Genomic DNA, 27,101 nt, shown 5'->3' with positions numbered 1-27,101 from the left:
GAACATCGATGCAAAAATCCTCAATAAAATACTGGCAAACTGAATCCAGCAGCACATCAAAAAGCTTATCCACCATGTTCAAGTGGGTTTCATCCCTGGGATGCAAGGCTGGTTCAACATACACAAATCAATAACTGTAATCCAGCGTACAAACAGAAACAAAGACAAAAACCACATAATTATCTCAATAGATGCAGAAAAGGCCTTTGACAAAATTCAACAGCCCTTCATGCTAAAAACTCTCAATATATTCGGTATTGATGGAACGTATCTCAAAATAATAAGAGCTATTTATGACAAACCCACAGCCAATATCATACTGAATGGGCAAAAACTGGAAGCATTCCCTTTGAAAACTGACACAAGACAGGGATGCCCTCTCTCACCACTCCTATTCAACATAGTGTTGGAAGTTCTGGCTAGGGCAATCAGGCACGAGAAAGAAATCAAGGGTATTCAGTTAGGAAAAGAAGAAGTCAAATTGTCCCTCTTTGCAGATGACATGATTGTATATTTAGAAAACCCCATCATCTCAGCCCAAAATCTCCTAAAGCTGATAAGAAACTTCAGCAAAGTCTCAGGATACAAAATCGATGTGCAAAAATCACAAGCATTCTTATACACCAATAACAGACAAACAGAGAGCCAAATCATGAATGAACTTCCATTCACAATTGCTTCCAAGAGAATAAAATACCTAGGAATCCAACTTACAAGGGATGTGAAGGACCTCTTCAAGGAGAACTACAAACCACTGTTCCGTGAAATAAAAGAGGACACAAACAAATGGAAGAACATTCCATACTCGTGGATAGGAAGAATCAATATCATGAAAATGGTCATACTGCCCAAGGTAATGAATAGATTCAATGCCATCCCCCTCAAGCTACCAATGACTTTCTTCACAGAATTGGAAAAAACTGCTTTAAAGTTCATATGGAACCAAAAAAGAGCCCACATTGCCAAGACAATCCTAAGCCAAAAGAGCAAAGCTGGAGGCATCACGCTACCTGACTTCAAACTATACTACAAGGCTACAGTAACCAAAACAGCATGGTACTGGTACCAAAACAGAGATATACACCAATGGAACAGAACAGAGCCCTCAGAAATAATACCACACATCTATAGCCATCTGATCTTTGACAAACCTGATAAAAACAAGAAATGGGGAAAGGATTTCCTATTTAATAAATGGTGCTGGGAAAATTGGCTAGCCATAAGCAGAAAGCTGAAACTGGATCCTTTCCTTACTCCTTATACAAAAATTAATTCAAGATGGATTAGAGACTTAAATGTTAGACCTAATACCATAAAAACCCTAGAAGAAAACCTAGGTAATACCATTCAGGACATAGGCACGGGTAAGGATTTCATGTCTAAAACACCAAAAGCAATGGCAACAAAAGCCAAAATTGACAAATGGGATCTAATTAACTAAAGAGCTTCTGCACAGCAAAAGAAACTACCATCAGAGTGAACAGACAACCTACAGAATGGGAGAAAATTTTTGCAATCTACTCATCTGACAAAGGGCTAATATCCAGAGCCTACAAAGATCTCAAACAACCCCATCAAAAAGTGGGCAAAGGATATGAACAGACATTTCTCAAAAGAAGACATTCATACAGCCAACAGACACATGAAAAAATGCTCGTCATCACTGGCCATCAGAGAAATGCAAATCAAAACCACAATGAGATACCGTCTCACACCAGTTAGAATGGCGATCATTAAAAAATCAGGAAACAACAGGTGCTGGAGAGGATGTGGAGAAATAGGAACACTTTTACACTGTTGGTGGGATTGTAAACTAGTTCAAACATTATGGAAAACAGTATGGCGATTCCTCAAGGATCTAGAACTAGAAATACCATATGACCCAGCCATCCCATTACTGGGTATATACCCAAAGGATTATAAATCTTGCTGCTATAAAGACACATGCACATGTATGTTTATTGCGGCACTATTCACAATAGCAAAGACTTTGAATCAACCCAAATGTCCATCAGTGACAGACTGGATCAAGAAAATGTGGCATATATACACCATGGAATACTATGCCGCCATTAAAAATGATGAGTTCGTGTCCTTTGTAGGGACATGGGTGTAGCTGGAAACCATCATTCTCAGAAAACTTTCGCAAGAACAGAAAACCAAACACCGCATGTTCTCACTCATAGGTGGGAATTGAACAATGAGATCACTTGGACACGGGAAGGGGAACATCACACAATGGGGCCTATTATGGGGAGGGGGGAGGGGGGAGGGATGGCATTGGGAGTTATAACTGATGTAAATGACGAGTTGATGGGTGCTGACGAGTTGATGTTTGCAGCACACCAACATGGCACATGTATACATATGTAACAAACCTGCCCATTGTGCACATGTACCCTAGAACTTAAAGTATAATAATTTTAAAAAAAAGAGAGAGAAATAAGAATCATGTACTCTCTCATTCCCACCCCACTCCAACACTAAAGGCAATTTATGTATCAGATAGTGAGGACAAGGATATTTAGTCTCTGACCCTTCCTGGACATGAGACTACAGTATCACATTTTGTGGTCAAAAATAAAACATATACTCACTATAAAATTTTATTTTAATATGGAAAATAAGAAAAGCAAAGAAAAATTATCTATAATCCTATTTTCCACTAAAAACCTGTATATTCTTAAAGACATTGTTCCAGGGAAATATCTATAGCTTGATATAGAAATATAGTTCTACACTTACGTGTGTGAATCTGTCTATGTAATGGAATTTATTTCTCAAATGACATATCTATGTATCTGTCTCCGTATAACTTCCCCCTAACAGGACCTTGCTGAACATACTGTTTTATAACTAGTGTACTCCATGTAGCAAAAAATCATAAAAACCATAAGAAGTATGGTTCTGCATATGTATGCTATATCATTACAATGGATACCTTGTGGATATCCATTATGGATTTTTATATCCATTTAACATCATATTATGTTGTATGTATACAATGGATACAATGGATATCCACAAAGTATCCATTGTATAGATATAATATGATTTTAAAATTTATCTAATTGGTAATTTCCATCATTTATTTCTTATAAAAATGCTGTGATAAACATTGTTGAACACTTGTCTGATCAATTCCGTAGGTTAAATTCCTAGAGTTAGGGTTCACGAGTCAAAAAAATTATTCTTGGCTGGGCATGGTGGGTCATGCCTGTGATTCCAGGGCTTTGGAAGGATGAGGTTTAAATATTTGACACTGGGGGATAGCAAAATGAATTGTGCTACATCTGCATAATGAATTATTTTGCAACTCTTTCTTAAAAATTATACTTTAAGTTCTAGGGTACATGTGCACAACATGCAGGTTTCTTATATAGGTACACGTGCCATGTTGGATTGCTGCACCCATTAACTCGTCATTTACATTAGGTATTTATCCTAAAGGAATCCCTCCCCCAGCCCCTAACCCTGGAACAGGCCCCGGTGTGTGATGTTCCCTGCGCTGTATCCATATGTTCTCATTGTTCACTTCCCACCTATGAGTGAGAACATGTGGTGTTTGGTTTTCTGTCCGTGTGACAGTTTGCTCAGAATGATGGTTTCCAGCTTCATCCGTGTCCATGCAAAGGACATGAACTCATCCTTCTTTATGGCTGCATAGTATTCCATGGTGTATAAGTGCCACATTTTCTTAATACAGTCTATCACTGATGGACATATGGGTTGGTTCCAAGTCTTTGCTATTGTGATTTGTGCCATAATAAACACATGTGTGCATGTGTCTTTATAGAAGCATGACTTACAATCCTTTAGGTATATAACCAGTAATGGGATTGCTGGGTCAAATGGTATTTCTAGTTTTAGATCCTTGAGGAATTGCCACACTGTCTTCCACAATGGTTGAACTAGTTTGCACGCCCACCAACAGAGTAAAAGCATTCCTATTTCTCCACATCCTCTCCAGCATCTGTTGTTTCCTGCCTTTTTAATGATAGCAATTCTAACTGGTGTGAGACGGTATCTCATTGTGGTTTTGATTTGCATTTCTCTGATGATCAGTGATGATGAGCATTTTTTCATGCGTCTGTTGGCTGCATAGATGTCTTCTTTAGAGAAGTGTCTGTTCATGTCCTTCGCCCACATTTTGATGGTAATTTTTTTTCTTGTAAATTTGTTTAAGTTCCTTGTAGATTCTGGATATTAGCCCTTTGTCAGATGGGTAGATTGCAAAAATGTTCTCCATTCTGTAGGTTTCCTGTTCACGCTGATGGTAGTTTCTTTTGCTGTGCAGAAGCTCTTTAGTTTGATTAGATCCCATTTGTCTATTTTGGATTTTGTTGCCATTGCTTTTGGTGTTTTCTCATGAAGTCCTTGCCTATGCCTATGTCCTGAATGGTATTGCCTAGGATTTCTTCTAGGGTTTTTATAGTTTGGGGTCTAACATTTAAGTCTTTAATCTGTCTTGAATTAATTTTTGTATAAGGTGTAAGGAAGGGATCTAGTTTCAGCTTTCTACATATGGCTAGCCAGTTTTCCCATCACCATTTATTAAATATGGAATCCTTTCACCATTTCTTGTTTTTGTCAGGTTTTTCAAAATTCAGATGGTTGTAGATGTGTGGTGTTATTTCTGAGGCTTCTGTTCTGTTCCATTGGTCTATATCTGTGTTTTGTTACCAGTACCATGCTGTTTTGGTTACTGTAGCCTTGTAGTGTAGTTTGAAGTCAGGTAACGTGATGCCTCTAGCTTTGTTCTTTTTGCTTAGGATTGTCCTGGCAATGCAGGCTCTTTTTTGGTTCCACATGAACTTTAAAGTAGTTTTTTTCCAATTCTGTGAAGAAAGTCATTGGTAGCTTGAGGGGGATGGCATTGAATCTATAAATTACCTTGGGTAGTATGGTCATTTTCATGATACTGATTCTTCCTATCCATGAGCATGGAATGTTCTTCCATTTGTTTGTGTCCTCCTTTATTTCACTGAACAGTGGTTTGTAGTTCTCCTTGAAGAGGTCCTTCACATCCCTTGTAAGCTGTATTCCTAGTTATTTTACTCTCTTAGTAGCAATTGTGAATGGGAGTTCACTTATGATTTGGCTCTCTGTTTGTCTGTTATTGGTGTATAGGAATTCTTGTGATTTTTGCACATTGATTTTGTATCCTGAGACTTTGCTGAAGTTTCTTATCAGCTTAAGGAGATTTTGGGCTGAGAAGATGGGGTTTTCTAAATATGCAATCATGTCATCTGCAAACAGGGACAATTTGACTTCCTCTTTTCCTAATTGAATACCCTTGATTTCTTTCTCTTGCCTGATTGCCCTGGCCAGAACTTCCAACACTATGTTGAAAAGGAGTGGTGAGAGAGGGTGTCACAGTCTTGTCCCAGTTTTCAAAGGGAATGCTTCCAGTTTTTGACCATTCAGTATGATATTGACTGTGGGTTTGTTATAAACAGCTCTTATTATTTTGAGGTGAGCCCCATCAATATCTAGTTTATTGAGAGTTTTTAGTATGAAGGGCTGTTGAATTTTGTTGAAGGCCTTTTCTGCATCTATCGAGATAATTATGTGGTTTTTGTCTTTGGTTCTGTTTACATGCTGGATTATGTTTATTGATTTGCATATGTTGAACCAGCCTTGCATCCCAGGGATGAAGCCCAGCTGATCGTGCTGGATAAGTTTTTTGATGTGCTGCTGGATTCAGTTTGCCAGTATTTTATTGAAGATTTTTGCATTGATGTTCATCAGGGATATTAGTCTAAAATTCTCTTTTTTTGTTGTGTCTCAGCACGCTTTGGTATCAGAATGATGCTGGCCTCATAAAATGAGTTAGGGAGGGTTCCTTCTTTTTCTATTGATTGGAATAGTTTCAAAAGGAATGGTACCAGCTCCTCTTTGTACCTCTGGGAGAATTCTGTTGTGAATCTGTCTGGTCCTGGACTTTTTTTTGTTGGTAGGCTATTGATTATTGCCTCAATTTCAGAGCCTGTTATTGGTCTATTCAGAGATTCAACTTCTTGGGAAGGTATAGTGTCCAGGAATTTATCCATTTCTTCTAGATTTTCTAGTTTATTTGTGTAGAGGTGTTTATAGTATTCTCTGATGTTAGTTTTTATTTCTGTGGGATCGGTAGTGATATCCCCTTTATCATTTTTTGTTGCATCTATTTGATTCTTCTCTCTTTTCTTCTTAATTATTCTTGCTAGCAGTCTATCAATTTTGTTATCTTTTCAAACAACCAGCTCCTGGATTCACTGATTTTTTTGAAGGGTATTTTGTGTCTCTATCTCCTTGAGTTCTACTCTGATCTTAGTTATTTCTTGTCTACTGCTAGTTTTGAATTTGTTTGCTCATGCTTCTCTAGTTCTTTTAATTGTGATGTTAGGGTGTCAATTTTAAATCTTTCCTGCTTTCTCTTGTGGACATTTAGTGCTATAAATTTCCCTCTACACACTGCTTAGATGTGTCCCAGAGATTCTGGTATGTTGTGTTCTTGTTCTCATTGGTTTCAAAGAACAAACATCTTTATGTCTGCCTTCATTTCGTTATGTACCCAGTAGTCATTCAGGAGCAGGTTGTTCAGTTTCCATGTAGTTGTGAGGTTTTGAGTGAGTTTCTTAATCTCGAATTCTAATTTGAATGCACTGTGGTCTGAGAGACAGTTATAATTTCTGTTCTTTTACATTTGCTGAGGAGTGCTTTACTTCCAACTATGTGGTCAATTTTGGAATAAGTGTGATGTGGTGCTGAGAAGAATCTATATTCTGTTGATTGGCATGGAGAGTTATGTAGATGTCTATTAGGTCTGCTTGGTGCAGAGCTGAGTTCAAGTCCTGGATATCCTTGTTAACCTTCTGTCTCATTGATCTGTCTAATATTGACAGTGGGGTGTTAAAGTCTCCCATTATTATTATGTGGGAGTCTAAGTCTCTTTGTATGTCTCTAAGGACTTGCTTTATGAGTCTGGGTGCTCCTGTATTGGGTGCATATCTATTTAGGACAGTTAGCTCTTCTTGTTGAATTGATCCCTTTACCATTATGTAATGGCCTTCTTTGTCTCTTGTGATCTTTGTTGGTTTAAAGTCCATTTTATCAGAGACTAGGATTGAAAGCCTGCTTTTTTTTTTTTTTTTTTTTTTTTTTTTTTTTTTTTTTTGCTTTCCATTTGCTTGGTAGATCTTCCTCCATCCCTTTATTTTGAGCCTCTCTGTGTCTCTGTATGTGAGATGGGTCTCCTAAATACAGCACACTGATGGGTCTTGACTCTTTACCCAATTTGTCAGTCTGTGTCTTTTAATTGGGGCATTGAGCCCATTTATGTTGAAGGTTAATATTTTTATGTGTGAATGTGATCCTGTCATTATGATGTTAGCTGGTTATTTTGCCCATTGGTTGATGCAGTTTCTTCCTAGCATTGATGGTCTTTACAATTTGGCATGTTTTTGCAGTGGTTGGTACCAGTTGTTCCTTTTCCTGTTGAGTGCTTCCTTCAGGAGCTATTGTAAGGCAGGCCTGGGGATGACAAAATCTCTCAGCATTTGCTTGTCTGCAAAGGATTTTATTTCTCCTTCACTTATGAAGCTTAGTTTGGCTGGATATAAAATTGTGGGTTGAAAATTCTTTTCTTTAAGAATGTTGAATATTGGCCCCCACTCTCTTCTGGTGCGTAGAGTTTCTGCCGAGGGATCCACTGTTAGTCTGATGGGCCTCCCTTTGTGGGTAACTTGACCATTCTGTCTGGCTGCCCTTAACATTTTTTCCATCATTTCAACCTTGGTGAATCTGACAATTATGCGTCTTTGGGTTGCTCTTCTCGAGGAGTATCTTTGTGGCATTCTCTGTATTTCCTGAATTTGAATGTTGGCCTACCTTGCTAGGGTGGGGAAGCTCTGCTGGATAATATCCTGAAGAGTGTTTTCCAACTTGGTTCCATTCTCCCTGTCACTTTCAGGTACACCAATCAGACGTAGATTTGGTCTTTTCACATAGTCCCGTATTTCTTGGAGGCTTTGTTCATTTCTTTTTACTCTTTTTTCTCTAATCTTCTCTTCCTGCTTTTTTTCGTTAATTTGATCTTCAATCACTGATACCCTTTCTTCAACTTGATCGAATCAGCTATTGAAGCTTGTGCATGCATCACATAGTTCTCGTGCCATGGTTTTCAGCTCCATCAGGTCATTTAAGGTCTTTTCTACACTGTTTATTCTAGTTAGCCATTATCTAATCTTTTTTCAAGGTTTTTAGCTTCCTTGCGATGGGTTTGAACATCCTCCTTTAGCTCGGAGAAGTTTGTTATTACCAACCTTCTGAAGCCTACTTCTGTCAACTCATCAAAGTCATTCTCTGTCCAGCTTTGTTCCATTGCTGGTGAGGAGCTGCGATCCTTTGGAGGAGAAGAGGTGCTCTGGTTTTTAGAATTTTCAGCTTTTCTGTTCTGGTTTCTCCCCACCTTTGTGGTTTTATCTACCTTTGGTTTCTGATGTTGGTTACCTGCAGATGGAGTTTTGGTGTGGATGTCCGTTTTGTTGATGTTGATGCTATTCCTTTTTGTTTGTTAGTTTTCCTTCTAACAGTCAGGTCCCTCAGCTGCAGGTCTGTTGGAGTTTCCTGGAGGTCCACTCCAGACCCTGTTTGCCTGGGTATCACCAGTGGAGGCTCAGTTGGAAATGCAGAAATCACCCGCCTTCTGCGTTGATCATGCTGGGAGCTGCAGACTGGAGCTGTTCGTATTTGGTCATCTTGGAAGGGACCTATGCAACTCTTAAAAAGAATAAGGTCCCAACTTTTCTGTGTGCTTAAAAATGTTCATTTAAACAATGTTAGAGAGCTGGGTGTGCTGGCACACACCTGTAGTCTCATCTACTCAGGAGACTAAAGCAGGAGGATTGCTTGAGCACAGGAGTTTGTGGTTGTAGTGTGCTGTGATCACACCTGTGTATAGCCTCTGCACTCCAGCCTGGGCAACAAGAGATCCCTTCTCTTTAAAAAAAAAAAAAAAAAAAAAAAAAAAAAAAAGTGGGCCAGGCGCGGTGGCTCACGCCTGTAATCTCAACACTTTGGGAGGCCAAAGCCAGCAGATCACGAGGTTAGGAGATTGAGACCATCCTGACTAACATGGTGTAACCCCGTCTCTACTAAAAAAATGCAAAAAAATTAGCCGGGCGTGGTGGCGGGCGCCTGTAGTCCCAGCTACTCGGGGGGCTGAGGCAGGAGAATGGCGTGAACCTGGGAGGCAGAGCTTGCAGTGAGCCGAGATCGCACCACTGCATGCCAGCCTGGGCACAGAGTGAGACTCCATCTCAAAAAAAAAAAAAAAGGGGCGGAGGGAGCAGGTGGCTAAAGAACATGGCAGCTATCTATGTATTGATATGGAAAAGTTTCTAATAATAATTGTTATGTAAGAATGCAAGGTACAGAGTGTGTACAGTATATTCTACGTACATATATATCTATACATGAATGCATGTATATGTATACACATACATGTTCATGGACAACCATTAAACAGGTAATGGTAGATGCCCTTGGGCAGTTAGATGAAGTGACTAGAAAACAAAATAGCATGAGAGGAGAAAAACATACTTTTCATTTTAAATAATTTTTAATTCGGGAATTTTGTACCACATGCATATATTACTTCTTCAATAATAGATAAAATTGATATCTCATTTTATTTTACATTTTTTGACAATTATTTTTGTCAATGAGTTGAAAATTATTGACAAAATTGGTCAATGATTTTATTTGCCTATTGGATTTACATATTGGTCACTGGTGTTTCTTACCGTGTGAATTGCCTTTTTATTTTATTTTTTTTTTTTGAGACGGACTCTTGCTCTGTCACCAGGTTGGAGTGCAATGTTACGATCTTGGCTCACTGCAACCTCTGCCTCCCGAGTTCAAGTGATTCCCCTGCCTCAGCCTCCCAAGTAGCTGGGACTACAGATGCGTGCCACCACGCCTGGCTAATCTTTTGTATTTTAGTAGAGACGGGATTTCACCATGTTGGCCAGGATGGTCTCAATCTCCTGACCTCATGATCCGCCCACCTAGGCCTCCCAAGGTGTTGGGATTACAGGCGTGCGCCACTGCGCCCGGCCATGAATTGCTTTTTTATGCTCCTGCCTAATATATACCTTTCCAAAATACCTACAATTGTTTTAAAATATACAGGCATTTTAGGAAAACTCCCATACTTCATAAAGCAGAGCTGCTTGTTACTAAGCTACCAGCGGCCATGCTTTCATTTAGGGAAATGCTGTTATGGCTTTAACCATTGTTGCCTAAGAGGTCAGTGATTTCCCTGTGCACCAGTGCAGCAAGGGAAGTCCACTGAGGTACCAAACAGTTTTAGCATTTGAAAAGCCACAACCATGACAAAACTTGGAAAGAACTTCTCACCTTGGAGTGCTAAAAGCCAATGACATTAAACTGCATTTTTCTAGATTTATTATGCACAGGTGTAAGGGACAACATTAAAATGTCATACAAGGCCAGGCACAGTGACTCGCGCCTGTAATTCCAGCACTTTGGGCGGCCGAAGGGGGCAGATTGCTTGAGGCCAGGAGTTTGAGACCAGCCTGGGCAACATGGTGAAACCCTGTCTCTAAAAAAAATACAAAAATAAGCCAGGCATGGTGGCACACGCCTGTAGTCCCAGCTACTCAGGAGGCTGAGGTGGGAGGATCACTTGAGTCTGGGAAGTTAAGGCTACGTTGAGCTGCGATAGTGCCACTGCACTCCAGTCTAGGTGACAGAGTGAGATCCTATCTCAAAAAAAAAAAGTCATACAAAAGTGAAAATAAGAAATAATTTTTCTAGTGTCACTTATAAAGGATATGAGACTTAAATACTACAGAATTTAGAAGGTGACTGCATACTGTTTGCAGTCATTTCCTCCCTCATGTATTTTTTGGAGATATAGCATCTAAAGCTACATGTTGGATTTGTGTAAGGCCGCCTTCTTTTTTCCCTTCTATTTGATAGAGGCTTCAGGTATGATATCAGTTTTCAAATACAGCAGCACAAACTGAAATCTAATGAACCCCGTTTAAATAGACATATGTTCATCTTTCCAAGCAGTGGGAGACCCCAACTTAGCGCACCTTCCTGCTGTTCTGCCAACCTCCAGCCATGTGAAATTTCTTTACCCAGTTCAGCCTTGGTTTGGGCAAGTGAAAAAGGGATTAAAAATATCCACCTCAGAAGTGTATTGTGAGGATTAAAGAAATAATGTGTGTTAAGCTTTTAGTGTAGTCCCTGGAACCTAGAAAGCACCTAACAAGTGGCAAAATCATCATTATCATCATCATCATCAAGAAAATGAGTACAAGAAAGTAGCCATTTAGCAAAGTGAAAGCAGAACAGACAGAAAACGTATATGAATCTATTACCACAATTATGGGTAAAAAGGGCCTTTAATTATTTCCTGACAAATTACAGACAAAACCAATAAAAAAGCAATGAGTTTCCACGCTGCATCAAGCAGCACATCACAGAGCTCCTCTTTGTGTCTCTCCCAGAACATCACAAAAGGCACAACCAACCAAAGAAGAATGCGTACTTGCAGGAGAACTGAACAATTAAGGGTATGTGACTAACAGAAATGAATTCATTGGGAAAAAGTTTGGCAGTTCCTAAGAACGTTAAACATAGAATTACCATGTGACCTAGCAATGACACTCCTAGGTATACATATATCCAATAACACATATCTGCTAATAGGTATAAGGTTTCTTTTGAGGGTGATGGGAATATTCTTTTTTTTTTTTTTTTTGACACGGTCTTGCTCTGCTGCTCAGGCTGGAATGTGGAGTGCAGTGGTGCTATCATAGCTCACTTCAGCCTTCAACTCCTGGGCTCAAGGGATCCTCCCACCTTGGCCTCCTGAGTAGCTGGAACTATAGGTGCATGACACAACACCTAGCTAATTTTTTACTTCTTCTTCTTCTTCTTATTTTTTTTTGGTAGAGATGGGTCGCGTTATGTGCCTAGGATGGTCTCAAACTCCTGGACTCAAGAAATCGTCCCACCTCAAGTTCCCAAAGTGCTGGGATTACAGGTGTAAGCCACCATTCCCCTTTGTGATGGGAAGAGTCTGAAATTTGATAATGGTAGTGGCTGCATAACACAGTAAATATATTAAAAACCACTGAATTGTATACTTTAAAATGGTGAACTATGTTATATGAATTATATCTCAATTGAAATAAAAAATGAATTCATTCATCTTGCCAAAGTTTACCCATATTTAAGATTAGGCAAAGTAATTTAGAAGAATGATTTTATGGTATCCATAGAAGAAAAAAAGCAAGTACAACAACAGCAGCACCAAAAACAAGTTAAACACAAAGTAATAACAGTTAAAAGGAAAAAAGAAATCTGACAGCATTTGTCACTTGTAAAAATTTCTGTTATATGAAGATTATACCAAACAACTCAGGACAAACATTTTTGCCTTATCCCTTGAGCAACTTTATAAAATTTTTTAGTTTACTTCCAGGGATAACACTTTAAGTAGGGATCATCTCTATAAAATAAATTTTAATATACAAACCTGACAATAATTCTTCTTCTCTCAAAGACATACTACAGATTCCCGAAACAGAAGTTTGGAACCAAAACTAAGAATCCACGTGACAGTAGGCCACAGGTGTATCTTCCACTGCACACCAGTGTGTTTATAAATAGGAGGAGTATTATTCTATTTTATAAATATAAAGGACATACGAGTTTATTTTTCCAAGGGTCTCTCAAATCGAGCCTGTCATTAAGCCTATTAACCCAGTTTTTTCATACCAATGATAGTAGCCAGGGAGGACAGCAGTACAACTATTTTCTGTTTTTCCTCCTACATTGACTTTTTTGCTGCTTAACTGCCTTTCCAGGTATATATCAGGCAGTTAGCTCTTTTTGCTATTTGGAATCAAAGGATTCTAAGCACTAATGTTAAATATCATATATTCAAGCTTCTAAAATACTCACTGACTTTACATTATAAATCGGTAATTTGAACTTTACAAAAGTTTACAATTAGTGGAAATTCTGCAAAAGAATTTTATTTATTTATTTATTTTTATTTTTTGAGATGGAGTCTCGCTCTGTTGCCCAGGCTGGAGTGCAGTAGCATGATATTGACTCACTGCAACCTCCGTCTCCTGGGTTCAAGCGAGTCTCCTGCCTCAGCCTCCCCAAGCAGCTGGGACTACAGGTGCGTGCCACCATGCCCAGCTAATTTTTGTATTTTTTAGTAGAGACAGGGTTTCGCCACTTGGCCAGGCTGGTTCCAAACTCCTGACCTCAAGTGATCTGCCCGCGTTGGCCTCCCAAAGTGCTGGGATTACAGGAGTGAGCCACCGCACCCAGTCTCTGCAAAAGAATTTTAAATATGACTTTTACCCCCACTGGATTTTCCTGGAATAATTATTTCAACAAACTTCCCCAGACTTACTGCTCAGAGAAAATAAAACTCTTTAATTTCACAACATTACTAACTGGTCAGAGAAATAACATATTAATGGTCCATTCTCTGTTATTCACACATTAAGACTTTCCCAGGCAGTATGATTCTAACGAGGCATCGACAATTTTTGTATCCCCATCTGTTAACTATAAAAGCTTCACTTTTCCAAGTTCACATTTACAAGACCCTTTCACTCATCTGGGTCAGGTTGTCTGCGACAGTAGGAAGGACCCAGATTCTCTTCCTGTGACTCTGTTCTACCAGTTTTCACTTCATTTTTCCCACTATTTCTGCTAAATAAATATCCACAGAGCTAATGTGTATCCTTGGATCTAGCTGCTGATTCCTTCCCCATTGCCTTTGTCAGTTAATTTCTATTTCCACTCAATTCCACGCTCCATGAGGCTCTGGAGTCCTTGAAATAGTCAATTTCTCAGGCTCCAGGGGTGATTTGCTGTTTTCTTCACCACTTCCCAGTTCCCTGGGGTCCTTCCTATTGCTAATGCTAGTGACAGTATAAATAAGAATATGATAGTAAGATTGCTTCATATAAATGTTTTTGCCACTTTTTCAGCTTTTACTGAGGTATTTGAAGGACAGAGAAGACAGAATATAAATTAGTGACTCCTTAACAGCAGCAACAAAATTATAGTTAATTCAGTCAGTGCTGTGTTGGTGAAGGTATAACAGTGGGCTCTCGGGAGAAAAAGCCTTGATTTGGAGCATTTGCTGATTTCCATGGTAAATACATTCCTGCCATGGTTGATGCGAAGCTATCATTGCCACATCACTGAGTATGACATCTAGTGAGGAGACTGATTAGAGATGTGCTGTACCACACCGTGATACAGTATTTCCACCATACAGACACAAGAGATAGAAATAGTCCCAAGAGCATGGATAACTGTAAATATAGTAAAATAAATAGTAAGTGATGAGTTTGAGCATTTATTACATTTGCTGTTCATGTAATTTATTTGATTACAAGCTTCTATTATTTAATTTTAAGTTAAATTATTTTTTGTCTTTTAGTTGACCTTATGATTTAATGATTTAATTTTTAACAATGGTTATGTTTAATAATGGCTCCCAAAATGCCTGAAAATTTAGCAATTTGCTTTTGCAAGCAAGTACAAGCCAACTCCAGTGCATCATTGATTATAGGATATAGGAAAGACCTACACATAACCTTCAGGATGTTGTGGCATAATCAGGTATGGCCCAGCTTGTTGCAGCAGGCCTGGATGACTTGAAGAGCCTTGGAGTATGGACCTGGATGAGCCCAATGGTGATGCAAAAGGATGGAGGAGGCAGAGTGAGCTGGAGGAGCTAGAAGAAATCTGACATGGCATCGGAGATAAGCAGGAATTAGTGAATCCTCTAAAAAATGACTGGGATGACAGAGACTTCTAGTTATAGGTGGTAGATTTAATATCCTTAGTTACTTTCCTTGTTCTCTTTCAATCCCTCCTGAAACCATCCTAAAAGGATAAAAGAATAAAAAAGCACAAAACTACAGCAGATCCCCATGACTCACGGATTCTGTGTTTGCTAACTTGTCTACTCAGTAAAACTTTGTAGCCCCAAATCAATACTCATCGTGTTTTCCACAATTATTTGTGAATGTGCTCAGAGTGGTGAAAAATTTGAGTCATCCAACACACAAGTTCTCAGCAGACGTTGAACAAAGCAACACTCTGCCTTTGTTCTGGATCTCATACTGTAAATATCATCCTTTTCATGGTCTGTTTAGTGTCGTGTTTTTCATACCTTCATGCTTTTTGTTGAAGACTTCGCTGTCTAAAGTGGCCCCCAAGCACAGAGCTGAAGGGCTGTCTAGTTTCCTAAGTGCCTTGCAAAGAAAATACATGTTAGATAACCTTTGTTCCGGCATGAGGGACAGTGCTGTTGGCCAAGAGCTCAATGTTAACGAATCAACAATACATATTAAACAGGGTGTCTTTAAAAAGAAATATACATAACACAAAGCTATGTGTTGATCCTGGGCTCACAAGAATCTAATCCTGTGTTTCCACTAGAAGCAACAATTCAGTATTTTTACGAATTCAGTATTTGCTGCAACTTTATAGAACATAATTACTGTGAATAATGAGAATTAAGTGGTAGAATAATGAGGAGAACAGAAGTGATGATTAGAACAACTAAATTTCAAAAGTTACAAGGCATATAGATGAGTGGAATCAGCTCACCAGAGAAAGCCAGACTGAAGCAAGTATTGGCTAGGCTCAGAAATAGGAGAGCCAGTGAATGCAGCTGAAGCTCAAAACAGGAGAATGAGTTGAAGGTGTGTGTAAGAAGCCATTAGAACTCTATTTCCAACCCCCAACCCAGCACAGTCAAGTTTTCTAAACCTAGACAGAAAATTAATTTATTTTCTACAGTGGCTAGTCCCCAGTTGCTTCTGGACTCAGGGTTACCACTCATAGGATAAGGTTATCATCCTGAAATTGGGGAATTCAGGCAAAGTCCATATGGAGAATGTTAAAACTGTTGGCTCCTTTTCCTCCACTCAGCTCTGACAACCCTGGCTACCAGCTTTATACCAACCAGGTGGCAGACTGAAGGACATCCCTCTGGGGATACTGCCTGGGCCAAAAGAAAATATCTGTATACATTAGGAAGGGGAGGGAAGAATTTCTCAGTGAAACAGCCCTCTTAGATCATCCTACGGTTAATCCCACTGGTCACAAGTCCTCCTCTACATACACACACCCCCACACACACACGTTCTAATCAGCTTTGTTATGCCTCGCCCTTAAATATCAGGAACAACTGAGGACTAATAGGTATTTGAAGAGGGCATCTAATATAAAAGAGACAAAAACAAATTAAAAATATAAAAAAGAACTCAGAGGAAACAGAAATAATGCTGGAAGATTACAAAACTTCCAAAAACCTATCATGGACATCAGTATACAGTTAAACAATGACATAATTTTCATAGAACAATAATAAAAAGTTTTTAAAAAGGAACACTCAGTCCAGGTGTGGTGGCTCACGCCTGTAATCCCAGCACTTTGGGAGGCTAAGGCAGGAGGATCACTTGAGGTCAGGAGTTTGAGACCAGCCTCACCAACATGGTGAAACACTGTGTCTACTAAAAATACAAAAACTAGCTGGGCGTGGTGGCAGGTGTCTGTAATGTCAGCTACTTGGAGGCAAGGCAGAAGAATTCCTTGAACCTGGGAGGCAAAGGTGGCAGTGAGCTGAGATCGTGCCATTGTACTCCAGCCTGGGTGACAGAGTGAGACTCTATCTCAAAAAAATGTTTTTTAATTAAAAAATTAAAAAGCACAGAGAATAACTATAACATAAAGAATTCTTAAAAATTAAAAGCAGAAACTGAAATTTTAATACATGAATTCAAAAGTAAAATTGAGAAAATCTCCCAAAAAATAGAACAGCAACACTAGGAATGAAAAACAAAGAACTAGAAAATACGAAAGAAAGGGTTAAAAAATAAGCTCACTTTGGAATATCTGACATCCAAATTACATTGGATGAGTTCTAGAAAGAATGACAAAGAAGAAGGAGGGGAGGAAACTATCACAGATATAATTTAAGACATTTCCTAGAACTTAAGAATATCAGTTTCCATAAGATAGGGTCCACAAAGGACCACAGGATCGATTTTTTTAAAAAAGACATGAAATATCAGAACATTGGGCTAAGACAGAATCCCAAAAGCTTTCAGAAGAGAAAAAGAGAAACAACAACAGGTCTCAAAAAAGGATTGGGAATCGTGGCACCTAGTTTTAATAGCAATACTGGGTGCTAGAATAAACAATCACTTCAAAATTCCAAGAGAAAACAATTTCTAACCTCAAATTCTATGCCCAGTAAAACAATCAATCAAATGAAAGGGCAGAATCAAGACATTTCTCAAAACATTAGCTGTCACTATGCTTCTCAGGAAGCTGCCGGGAGAGGGACACCACCAAAGGGTGTTCACAAGAAAGACAGAAACACAATATATTGGGCTTGGGTGCATATAACCAATAACCAAGTAAAAGTGGCATAAACAAGAAACTATCCTATTTCTCTCTTATATGACAAGAAGTGAGACTGTTGATCTAATCAAACATTATGATTAGGAGAATAGTAAAGGAGAAGCCGGTGCATATTTGGAGAGAGGCATTAAATCCACATATTCCTTGGTGTAAAATCAATACACAATATCTACAATTGAATAAAACTTGAAGCAATAGTAATGTAAGCAAATTATTATAAATTATAGAGGCAAACGTGAGAAGAAACAGCTAAAAGTGTGATCAGTCTTACAAAGAATTGGAATAGGGCAGATGGACAGATGAGTGTTGTTTTTCATTAGGAATTTTGAGTATCTAGTATCTATCTGACTTCTTAAACCACGTATAACCTTGTTCACCATGCTGGGGGTGGTGGAAGTGGATGGAGGGAAGATGGGTAGGGAGAGGTCAGGGATCTAGGTCATGGGAGTTGGCAATACTCTGAAGCCATGGCAACAAGGCATCATCAAGTGAGACTGTCAGCCAAGGGCAGAACCCAGGCAGAAGCTCAAAGAGAATTTCCCTTTCTGGAGGCAGCAGACAAGAACCAGGCAGGCCAGGTCCTCAAGGAACTGAGGGCTGGTAGGTTTCCAAGGCAGGCAGCCAGGCCCAGGAAATAAGGCAAAGTGGGGACATACGTTTCAGAACTGAGACACCAGGCCAGAACCTGTCTGGATGCCAATGCAAGTAGATGCTGTGCCCCAGGGTGCTTGGGACTCTCCTCTTACCTCCTCTGGCCTGAGATAAGGATCAGGCTCAGGTTGAGCCTGGCAGATGAGGGCCACAAGGGAAGCAAAACTAGAACCATGGGAGGCTTGATGAACAATAAGTCAACACTGGATCTGAGAGCTATAGGTCACTGTCATCCTTCAAAATGTCTATTAGTCCAAGACTGGGTGCCATAAACAGCCCCTCAAAATCCATTCCCAGGACTAGTTAGTTATGCTGTATCCACACAACGTAATAGTATGCAGCCAACGAAACAAACCCTGAAGGTTCTGGGAAAGTTTTTCTTTTTTGACTTAGGTGTCATCATTTCCTACTTCCTCTTTCTATGTTCTTCATGCCTGAAACATGGCACCTGGCAATGCAGCAACACCTGCATGGGGAGCAGCAACCTGCATGGGGAGAATAATCTTGCGACCCTGGGGCAATAAGCATGTGAACAAGCCTATAATTTAAGGATGGCAAAATGTGAAGATGAACAAAGAAAAGGGAAAGGTTCACTGAAGACATCATTAAGCTGCTCACCCTAGAATTCGTGATGTCTCAAATAAAATAACTAAACACATGCCTAACCAATGGGCCTTCCTAATGTGATGGGGATGGATTTCATTGGAAACTACAACTTCTAGTCTTTTTAATATTTCAGAAACCTAAAATTCACTCCTCTATAATGCGATGGTAGTACAAAATGAGTTCAAAACTCTCCCTCAGTACTCCTGTTTGGAGTAATTACCTCTCTATAAACAAAATCCACAAAACTCATCCTCAAAATTGCCTTTGAGGACTCTAGAGAACTCAAGGTGTATGAATTTAATCATCTCTTGCCTCATCACCTCCTAATTGGCATATCTTTTCTATCCCTATGTTGCAGGTAGGGACTCTGAGGGACACATCATCTTCAGGTCTAACCAATTTGTTAGGATAATAAATTACAAAACACATTTATCATCCTCAAAAGTTTGCTAAAGATAATTTTGAATGTATCACATAAAGGACATTTATACCAGCTTAAAAGCCCTTAGCCAATTTAAATGAATTGCTTACTTTTAAAAAGCTATAAGAAGAAGTTTGTGTCATTTCCCTAATATGCAATCAAAGCAATTAAAAACATTTCCCAAATGCTTATGTGGACTGCTGCTGATACAAACTGCTGTTGTTTGGGAGTTGACTGGAAAGTTCCCACTGATTTCTGCACATGGAAGAAACATATTGTTGACTTGTAAGAAAATCAAGTTATTCAACTTAATGGATGAGTACAGGAAACAAAACTCTGTTTGCCAAGCAGAATATTTCACTGTGTTTGTGTTTCCCCTGATCTAAATGTGCTAGCTTTGAATACTGCTTTTAAACTAACATACACAAGTGGCATTTGATATGGTCTACTTTATTCCTTAAAACAAAGTGAAGATTATTATGGAGTCACTTTGAAAAGTAGTTTGGGCTTTCTTACTTAATTAATCCATTACACTTAACCTTCCTGTATTTTACTCCCTGCAAGTCTTGCAACCATTATTAACACTATATAAATATGTTTTGCATTATTAAATTTAAGAATTTAGTACTCAATAAAATTCTCTGAAGGAATATTGTTATTAAATGAGTTCATTAAACCTAACCACACTAACTAACAGCCAAGTGTTGAGGAACACTCATACAAAAGTGGACTATATTCCATCTTCATAACCTCTCTGCTAATTCTAGCAAATGAACATAAGCAATCTCAGGAAAAAAAATCCAGGAAGGTTATAGAAACCACACATACCTCAGTGGAAACCAGCTCCTCCAAAATAAATGTCCAGGCTTGTCTGAAACTTGCTCCTCATTACATCATCTATCAGTAATTTTCAATTAAGTGTACAATGGGGTCTAGCTCCACCCTCCCTTATACCTGTAATGACATGACTGGAAATGCAGGGCATTTTAATTCTACAACTAATAACCAGTCCCAGCTGGCCACAACCCAGCATTTTCAGAGGGCTTCTACATATAAAATCTTCAACCTCTAGTACAAAGATGATCTCTTAACCACAAGAAAAAAAAAAAAAAAAGAATCCCAAGTAGAAGAATGTCAATAGATTTTAATGTATAACTAATATCTAGGGACCCCTGCCCTCACCCTTATTCCCTGTAGCGGATGCTGGGATGCAGAACCACACCCCTCTTTACCGACTGAAGCACGTGTTCTCTCAGTTGCCAGCAGGGTTGGCTGCAGAAGGCTTATGACTGAGTCCCTTCCTGGGAACTGCTTTCTGTGGAAGGAAGACGCTTATGCCCCTTCCCTAGAGACACTCCATATCCAATGACTATTTGACATGAGGCTACAAAGACCGAGCCCTCTTGCCTCAACTCTTGGCTATGCTGAAGGACCATCTTATTTCCAGAACATCCTGTAAGATCAGCTGAGATATCTCCTGTAAGTCTGTCGCAGTTCAACTTCTCCATGTGCCTAATCCTGTTTCCTTCACTCCCTCACGGGTGTTGATCCCAAGTGTAATCCTAGCGAACCCAACTTAAGGCCTCCCCATCTGAAGAACACAATTTCAAGGAAGAATTTAAGGGGAAACCCATCTACATAGTTTGGCTTTCTGTAAAGAAGTAAGTTAATTCCAACTAAACACAGTTGGACTTTTTAGTTTAAGGGTTTAATTCCTCACAGTCCAAAAGACATTAAATAAAATGTAGGCATCTTAATAGAACTGTCTTTGAAGCCCCTAGGTTCACTTATCTTAAAAGAACAAGATTTACTTATCTGGCTGAATTGTTTCCCAATCTAGCTAATAACCTAGACCTATAAAGCTAATAATGTTGGGTAAGAATTTATATCTGTAATCACACTATATCTAAGTATCCCACTATCCATTAGCTCTCCTTCACTGAAGAAATGGGACAGAAACTTTACATATACTCTTTTTGAGGGGGAGTGTTGTATATTGAATTGTGTTCCCCTTCCCAAATTCATATGCTGAAGCTCTAACCTCCAATGTGACTCTATCTGAAGACAGGGTCTTTAGGAGGTAATTAACGTGAAATGTGGGACATAAGGTGGGGTTCTAATCCAACTGGACTGTAGAACTATATGAAGAGACAGAGAGCTCTCTCTTTCTCTCTGTGCCACGTGAGGACACAGTGAGAAGGCGGGTGTCTGCAAGCCAGGAAAAGAGTACATTAGCCATCAGCCAGCATCTTAATCTTGGATCTCCTAGCCTCCAGAACCATGAAAAAATTAATTTCTATTATTTAAACCACCTAGTCTATGGTACTTTGTTGTGGCGGCCAGGGCTGACTAATAATATAGGGGGTGAAGGGACATGTAATGCAAGTAAACTAAAGCACTTATTCCTCACAAATGCCTCACTTGTTTTCCTCTTTAGCTCTGCATCACTCTTTTTTCTCAACCTCTTTGCTTCAGGTCCATTTTCCCCCTCATTCAGTGTTAGTGCCTTTGACTCAAGAGTGGTACACATATTTTCAGGCCCTGGCTAGACCAGTTGGTGGTGTTCTGTTCAGGGTTTCAGAGGCTGCTGGGTCATGGCCTAAAGTCTATTCAGAGAAATTCTGAGGACACTCCATATAGTGAGGAGAATTTGGAAATAAGGTGGCTGAGAGCTAAATAAGCAAACATATAAACAAATGAATGAACAAAGAAACCAACACAGTGAATGACATTAGCAACATATAGAAGTAAAATGTCCTATGAGATAATCCTGTGGGTGGGAAAACACTAAAACCTAATCAAGGTCACATCTTTGTACATTCAGGCCTGAAATGCAATCACAACAGTCACTGTGATCTAAGCAACTGCCAGGAGAGCTCATGAGTTCACGGATGGAGGAAACCATTGGGATTAGCCACAGATTTCCCTTCTGGATCCAAGCAGCCTTCTCATTAGAACTTGGTTGCCTATTTCTCTTCCCAACTTGGGAGTGACAGAGTATGTGTGACTCTGTTAATACATGTGTTCCATTGCACTTGGTAGTTATTTTTTCAACACTAACTTGGAAAAATGGAAGCCTGGGAGGTACATCAATCTTTCATCAGTTTTGTTTACATGAATTAGCTCCACTGAGCTGGGTCATCCCTGACGGAATGCTAAAATCTAATGTTGGACCATAAAGTTCCTAGCAGGGCAGAGCACCAGCTAAAGTTCTTCCTATGTAGACAGTTGGTCTCCCTTAGTTATTTTAGGTAAGCTGGAGCTGTATTAAAGGGGAGCCTCGAATGCTGGATTTAAGATGGGCCTCTATTCTCTATGCAACAAAGGTCCAGCCCTCTGAGGGTAGAAACATAAGTAAAATATTATGTTGAGAAGATGACATTGGCAGTGTATGAAAGACAGGCTGGAAGCTAGCCAGAGTAAACAGGAAGGACAATTCCTCAGGACAGTTGCTCAGGGTGAGGATTTGAAGTGGTCTAGTGGGAATCAGCATGTACATGAGAGACAAGGCAAAGAAAGAATCAAGAGGTCTTGCCAACTTTGTTTGTCGGAGGGCATGGAAAAGTAAGTTCTGGGGTCTGGTTGAGTGTGAAAAATAGTGATAAGAGAAGAAGCTGGTACAGAAGTCAGAGTGTGCTAGTTGGAGGGTGGTCAGCATGAAGAGACAGCAGATGGAACTGATCATGAGGGCCTATACTCTGAAGAGAAGCTTGGTTACAGGAATAAGCTTCAGAGTTAATAGTGCAGGGTAAACTTATGGAAATGGGTATGAACACTGAGACGGGCACATGCAGAATGGAAAGGAGAGGGACCAAGCCTTGTTGAAAGCTAAAATGTGTATAGTAGGAAGAACAATGGTCTAAAAAGAAAAGGAGCCAGTGGCAACAGAGAAGAATGAGGGAAATTGAGAGCCCTCTGAAGAGGTAGCTATGGTCTCAGAAGAGTAGGAAGTGAGATCATCTGCTGAGGGAGAAAGGAAGGGGAGGAGCTTCACATAGTGAAAGGATTGGAGGAGTTTTCCAGTGGATTATGGGAGAGAGTTGAGAAGAGGTGAAGAGATGGCTAACTGAACAGTGCTAAGGGCCTAACCAGATTAGTTGGGTGTGGTGGGTGTATTAGTTTGCTAGGGCTGCTATGACAAAGTACCACAAACTGAGGGGTTTAGACAACAGAAAGGTAGTGATTTACACTTCTGGAGGCCAGAAAGTCTAAGATTGAGGAGTTGGCAGGGCCTTTCTCCCTCTGAGGGCACTAGGAAAGGATCTGTTCCAGGCCTTTCTCCTGGGCACCAGTCATATTTGATTAGTATCTCATCCTGCTCCAGTATGATCTTAACTAATTATATCTGCAATGACTATTTCCAAACAAGGTCACGTCTTGAGGTACAAGGGGCTAGGACATCTACATATAAATGGGATAGGTGAAGGGCTTCCTAGGGCATTAGAAAACTAGAGGCAGAGATGCTGTTCAGGGACACCTGAGTACCGACTCTGGTTTCTTCCTGATCCTGCAACAGGCCATGAGGCTGTGGTCTTAGAAGTGTATACCTTGAGGCTGTAGTTTAAAAGCTAACAGTGTGGCCAGGCACAGTGGCTCACGCCTGTAATCCCAGCAGTTTGGGAGACCAAGGGCGGTGGATCACGAGGTCAAGAGTTCAAGATCAGCCTGGCCAACATGGTGAAACCTTGTCTCTACTAAAAATACAAAAATTAGGGCCAGGTACAGTGGCTCTCGCCTGTAATCCCAGCACTTTGGGAGGCTAAGGTAGGTGGATCACGAGGTCAAGAGATCAAGACCATCCTAGTCAACATGGTGAAACCCCATCTCTACTAAAAATACAAAAATTAGCTGGGCGTGGTGGCACACGCCTTTAGTCCCAGCTACTTGGGAGGCTGAGGCAGGAGAATTGGTTGAACCCGGGAGGCGGAGGTTGCAGTGAGCCAAGATTGCGTCACTGCACTCCAGCCTGGAGACAGAGCGAGACTCCCTCTCAAAAAACAAACAAACAAAAACAAAAATTAGTTGGGCATGGTGGCACATGCCTGTAATCTCAGCTACTCAGGAGGCTGAGGCAGGAGAATTGCTTAACCAGGACCTGGGAGGCGGAGGTTGCAGTGAGCCGAGATCACACCACTGCCCACTCCAGCCTGGGCTACAGAGGGAGGCTCCTTCTCAAAAAGAAAAAGAAAAAAATAAAAGCTAACAGTGTTGACTCCGAGCTGGAGTGTGCCTGGGCTTTAACCTTGGCTCTGCCACGTATTTATCATGTGCCCAGAGACAAGTGATCTAAACTTACTTTACTCAATTTCGTGTCTATAAAATGGGAATAATAATAGGACCCATCCCATAGGGTTATGAGAACCAAACACATTAATAAATAGCATGCCTAATGAAGTTGTATTATTCTCATTTTATAGATAAAGAAACTGAGACATATAGATTAACCAACTTGCCCAAGACCATCTAGTAGCAGAGTGAAAACCAGTCTATAGAAATCAAAAGTTCATGCTTTTCACTATTATGTTACATTGTTTCCAGTATTAGCTGATTCGTTTGTCCATTAATTGGATATTAGCATTTAAATAAAAAATTAATAAGGAAAAAAGAAAAATCAAACATTTTCCTTTGTCTGTAAAACTTTCTTCTGGGGGTGCTGGGGAGTAAATTGGCTACAAAATCAATTACAAGGAGAAGGATTAAATATAAAGTATTAAAAACAGGAATATAATTTCCAAGTGCTCTTTTCCAAATATTACCACTACAAGGTTTGAACAGGAGAAAGCCAGTAGAGATAAGAAAAATCAAAACTGAATAAACTAGATGTTAAATCAGCTTCTATTTCTTCTTGTCTTTCCTCCCATTTTCTCCAGTTGCCATGCTACTCCTGAGGATCTAGGATAATACTGAAAGAAGCACATATGGGGCACAAGATTTCTAGCACTTTAAAGCTTAATGCTTTAAAAGTATGTTTTGAGGCTTCTTTAAAAGTTTATGGATCTTGCTCAGAGCTGGAGTCGGAGCCCCGGAGGCTGCCGCCGAGAGTGCCCGCGAGCCCGCGGCCCAGCCGAAGTTCTTTCCCGCCGCCTCTCTGCCCCTCGTCCCCGTCCAGCCCCTCCCGACCCCCAACCCAGCCCGGCCCCCTGACCCTCAGTCCGGCCCGGTCTGGCCTCCCAGCGGGGTCACGCAGCCGCCCCGGGGAGGATGAAAGGAGGATAAATGGTGCGCAAGGCAGACAGCGGTGCCTTCCTGCTGCTCTTCCTGCTCGTGCCGCCACAGCCGCTGCGGCCAGTGGGGCCCCTCTGCTGAGACAGGCTCTGTGTCCAGCACCTGCTCCGGGTCACGCTCTGGGGAAGTAGGAGTCGCACGGCTGTCTCAGCCTTGGATTTGACTTTGGCCTCATCCACCTCGGGGCCACGCGAGAACCACGTGGGTTACCAAGTTCAAGGGGAGAGAGAGGAAACTGACGAAAATGGCGGCTCATCTGGGACTGCCTTCCTTCTCTGGCTCCACCCTTGACTTCTTCAGAGCTCGGGCTTGAAGCCTTGAGCTCCATGTTATTCCCTGGGCCGCAAGAAGCTCACTAGGCCCCCTATTCAGAGTAGTGTCTCTGGAGGCTGTTGCGGGGGCCCTTCCTCTATCTCCCTGGTCGACGGCTCGCTGGGGATACCCAGGATCTCCGACTGCCTGGACATTTGCGTTTCTGCCCCTTCGGGTTTTGTCTCAGGCTGTGCCTGGGGCTGTGCCTCTCCCTCAGGCTCCAGCTTGGTGGCAGACTTCTTGTCAGAGGCAGGTTCGGGGGTCCACAAGGGTTCAATTCCCCGGGAACTCTCCCCCTCCTTGCTGATGGCCACAGAGGGAGATCCCCATGCCTTGGGCTGCATCCAGCAGTGGCCGAGGATCTCGTCGATATGGAGCCGCCTGTTGACGTCGGGCTGCAGCATGCGGTAGATGAGGTCCTTGCACTCGCCTGTCAGGTGCTTGGATCGTGGAAAGTTGAGGCGGTGCTCCTTCTGGATACGCAGCATCTTCTTGATGTTGGAGTCGTCGTAGGGCATGGAGCCGCAGACCATGATGTAGAGGATCACGCCTAGGCTCCAGATGTCATACACCTTGGGCTGGTAGGGAATGCCCTGCAGCACTTCTGGGGCCGCATACGCTGGTGACCCGCAGAAGGTCTTGCTTAATGCCATTCGACCACTCTCATCCCGCAGGCAGCGCTTGGAGAAGCTGAAGTCAGACAGCTTGATATTGAAGTCCTTGTCGAGGAGAAGGTTGTCACACTTGAGGTCCCGGTGGACGACATCCAGGTCGTGACAGTACTTGATGGCCAAGGAAAGCTGGTGGAACTTCTTGCGAGCTTCGTCCTCATGCAGGGCTCCCCGGGTTTTGATTAACTCAAGGAGGTCGCCCTGGACCGCAAGCTCCATGACGATGTAGACCTTGCCATGTGATGTCTCAAAGATCTCGTAGGTCTTGATGATGGAGCAGTGGTTTAACATGGCCAGAATCTCAATTTCCCGGGGAAGGAATTTCTCCAAGAAGTCTGCAGGGGCTTTCTTGCGGTCGATGATCTTGATCGCCACATTGAACTTCAGGCGCTCCGAGTAAGCAGATTTTACTTTTGCATAGGAGCCCTCTCCCAAATTTATCCCCAGGAGGTAGCCTCGTCGCTTGAGGACAGCTGCGTCATCCATGGTCCCAGGAGTGCCCAGTGCCTCTGAGGCTGCCCTCTACAGCCCCGAGGGGCATGGGCCAGCAGTGTGCTCATTTACATCCTGGACAGAGAGTCCTTTGGGCTGGCCAGGCCTGCTGTTCCTGCCTCCTAGAGGCCAAGACTCTGGAGTGGAACATTTGGCACTGTCTCCCAGGTGACTTCAGTGAGTGAAGTCACAAAGGAGGAGTGTCCTGGGGGAATGAGGCTCTGGCC

General features: G+C 41.1%; 2 protein-coding genes across 2 annotated transcripts in view; both read right to left on the bottom strand.

The window, feature by feature from the left end:
• Window positions 1–27,101, bottom strand: part of LOC105499974 (MCC regulator of WNT signaling pathway) — a 480,351-nt gene that overhangs the window by 403,948 nt on the left and 49,302 nt on the right. The gene's annotated exons all lie outside the window — the stretch shown is intronic.
• Window positions 24,878–27,030, bottom strand: LOC105499972 (testis specific serine kinase 1B). Its single transcript, XM_011772874.2, has one exon. It carries the CDS (start codon window positions 26,866–26,868, stop codon window positions 25,768–25,770), a length of 1,101 nt encoding a protein of 366 aa, XP_011771176.2. The 5' UTR covers window positions 26,869–27,030; the 3' UTR covers window positions 24,878–25,767.

Source organism: Macaca nemestrina, chromosome 6 (assembly GCF_043159975.1).
Source record: "Macaca nemestrina isolate mMacNem1 chromosome 6, mMacNem.hap1, whole genome shotgun sequence".
NCBI classification, from domain to species: Eukaryota; Metazoa; Chordata; class Mammalia; order Primates; family Cercopithecidae; genus Macaca; species Macaca nemestrina.
The sequence above is the reverse complement of the archived record's forward strand: the minus strand, read 5'-3'. Positions and strand labels throughout refer to the sequence as shown.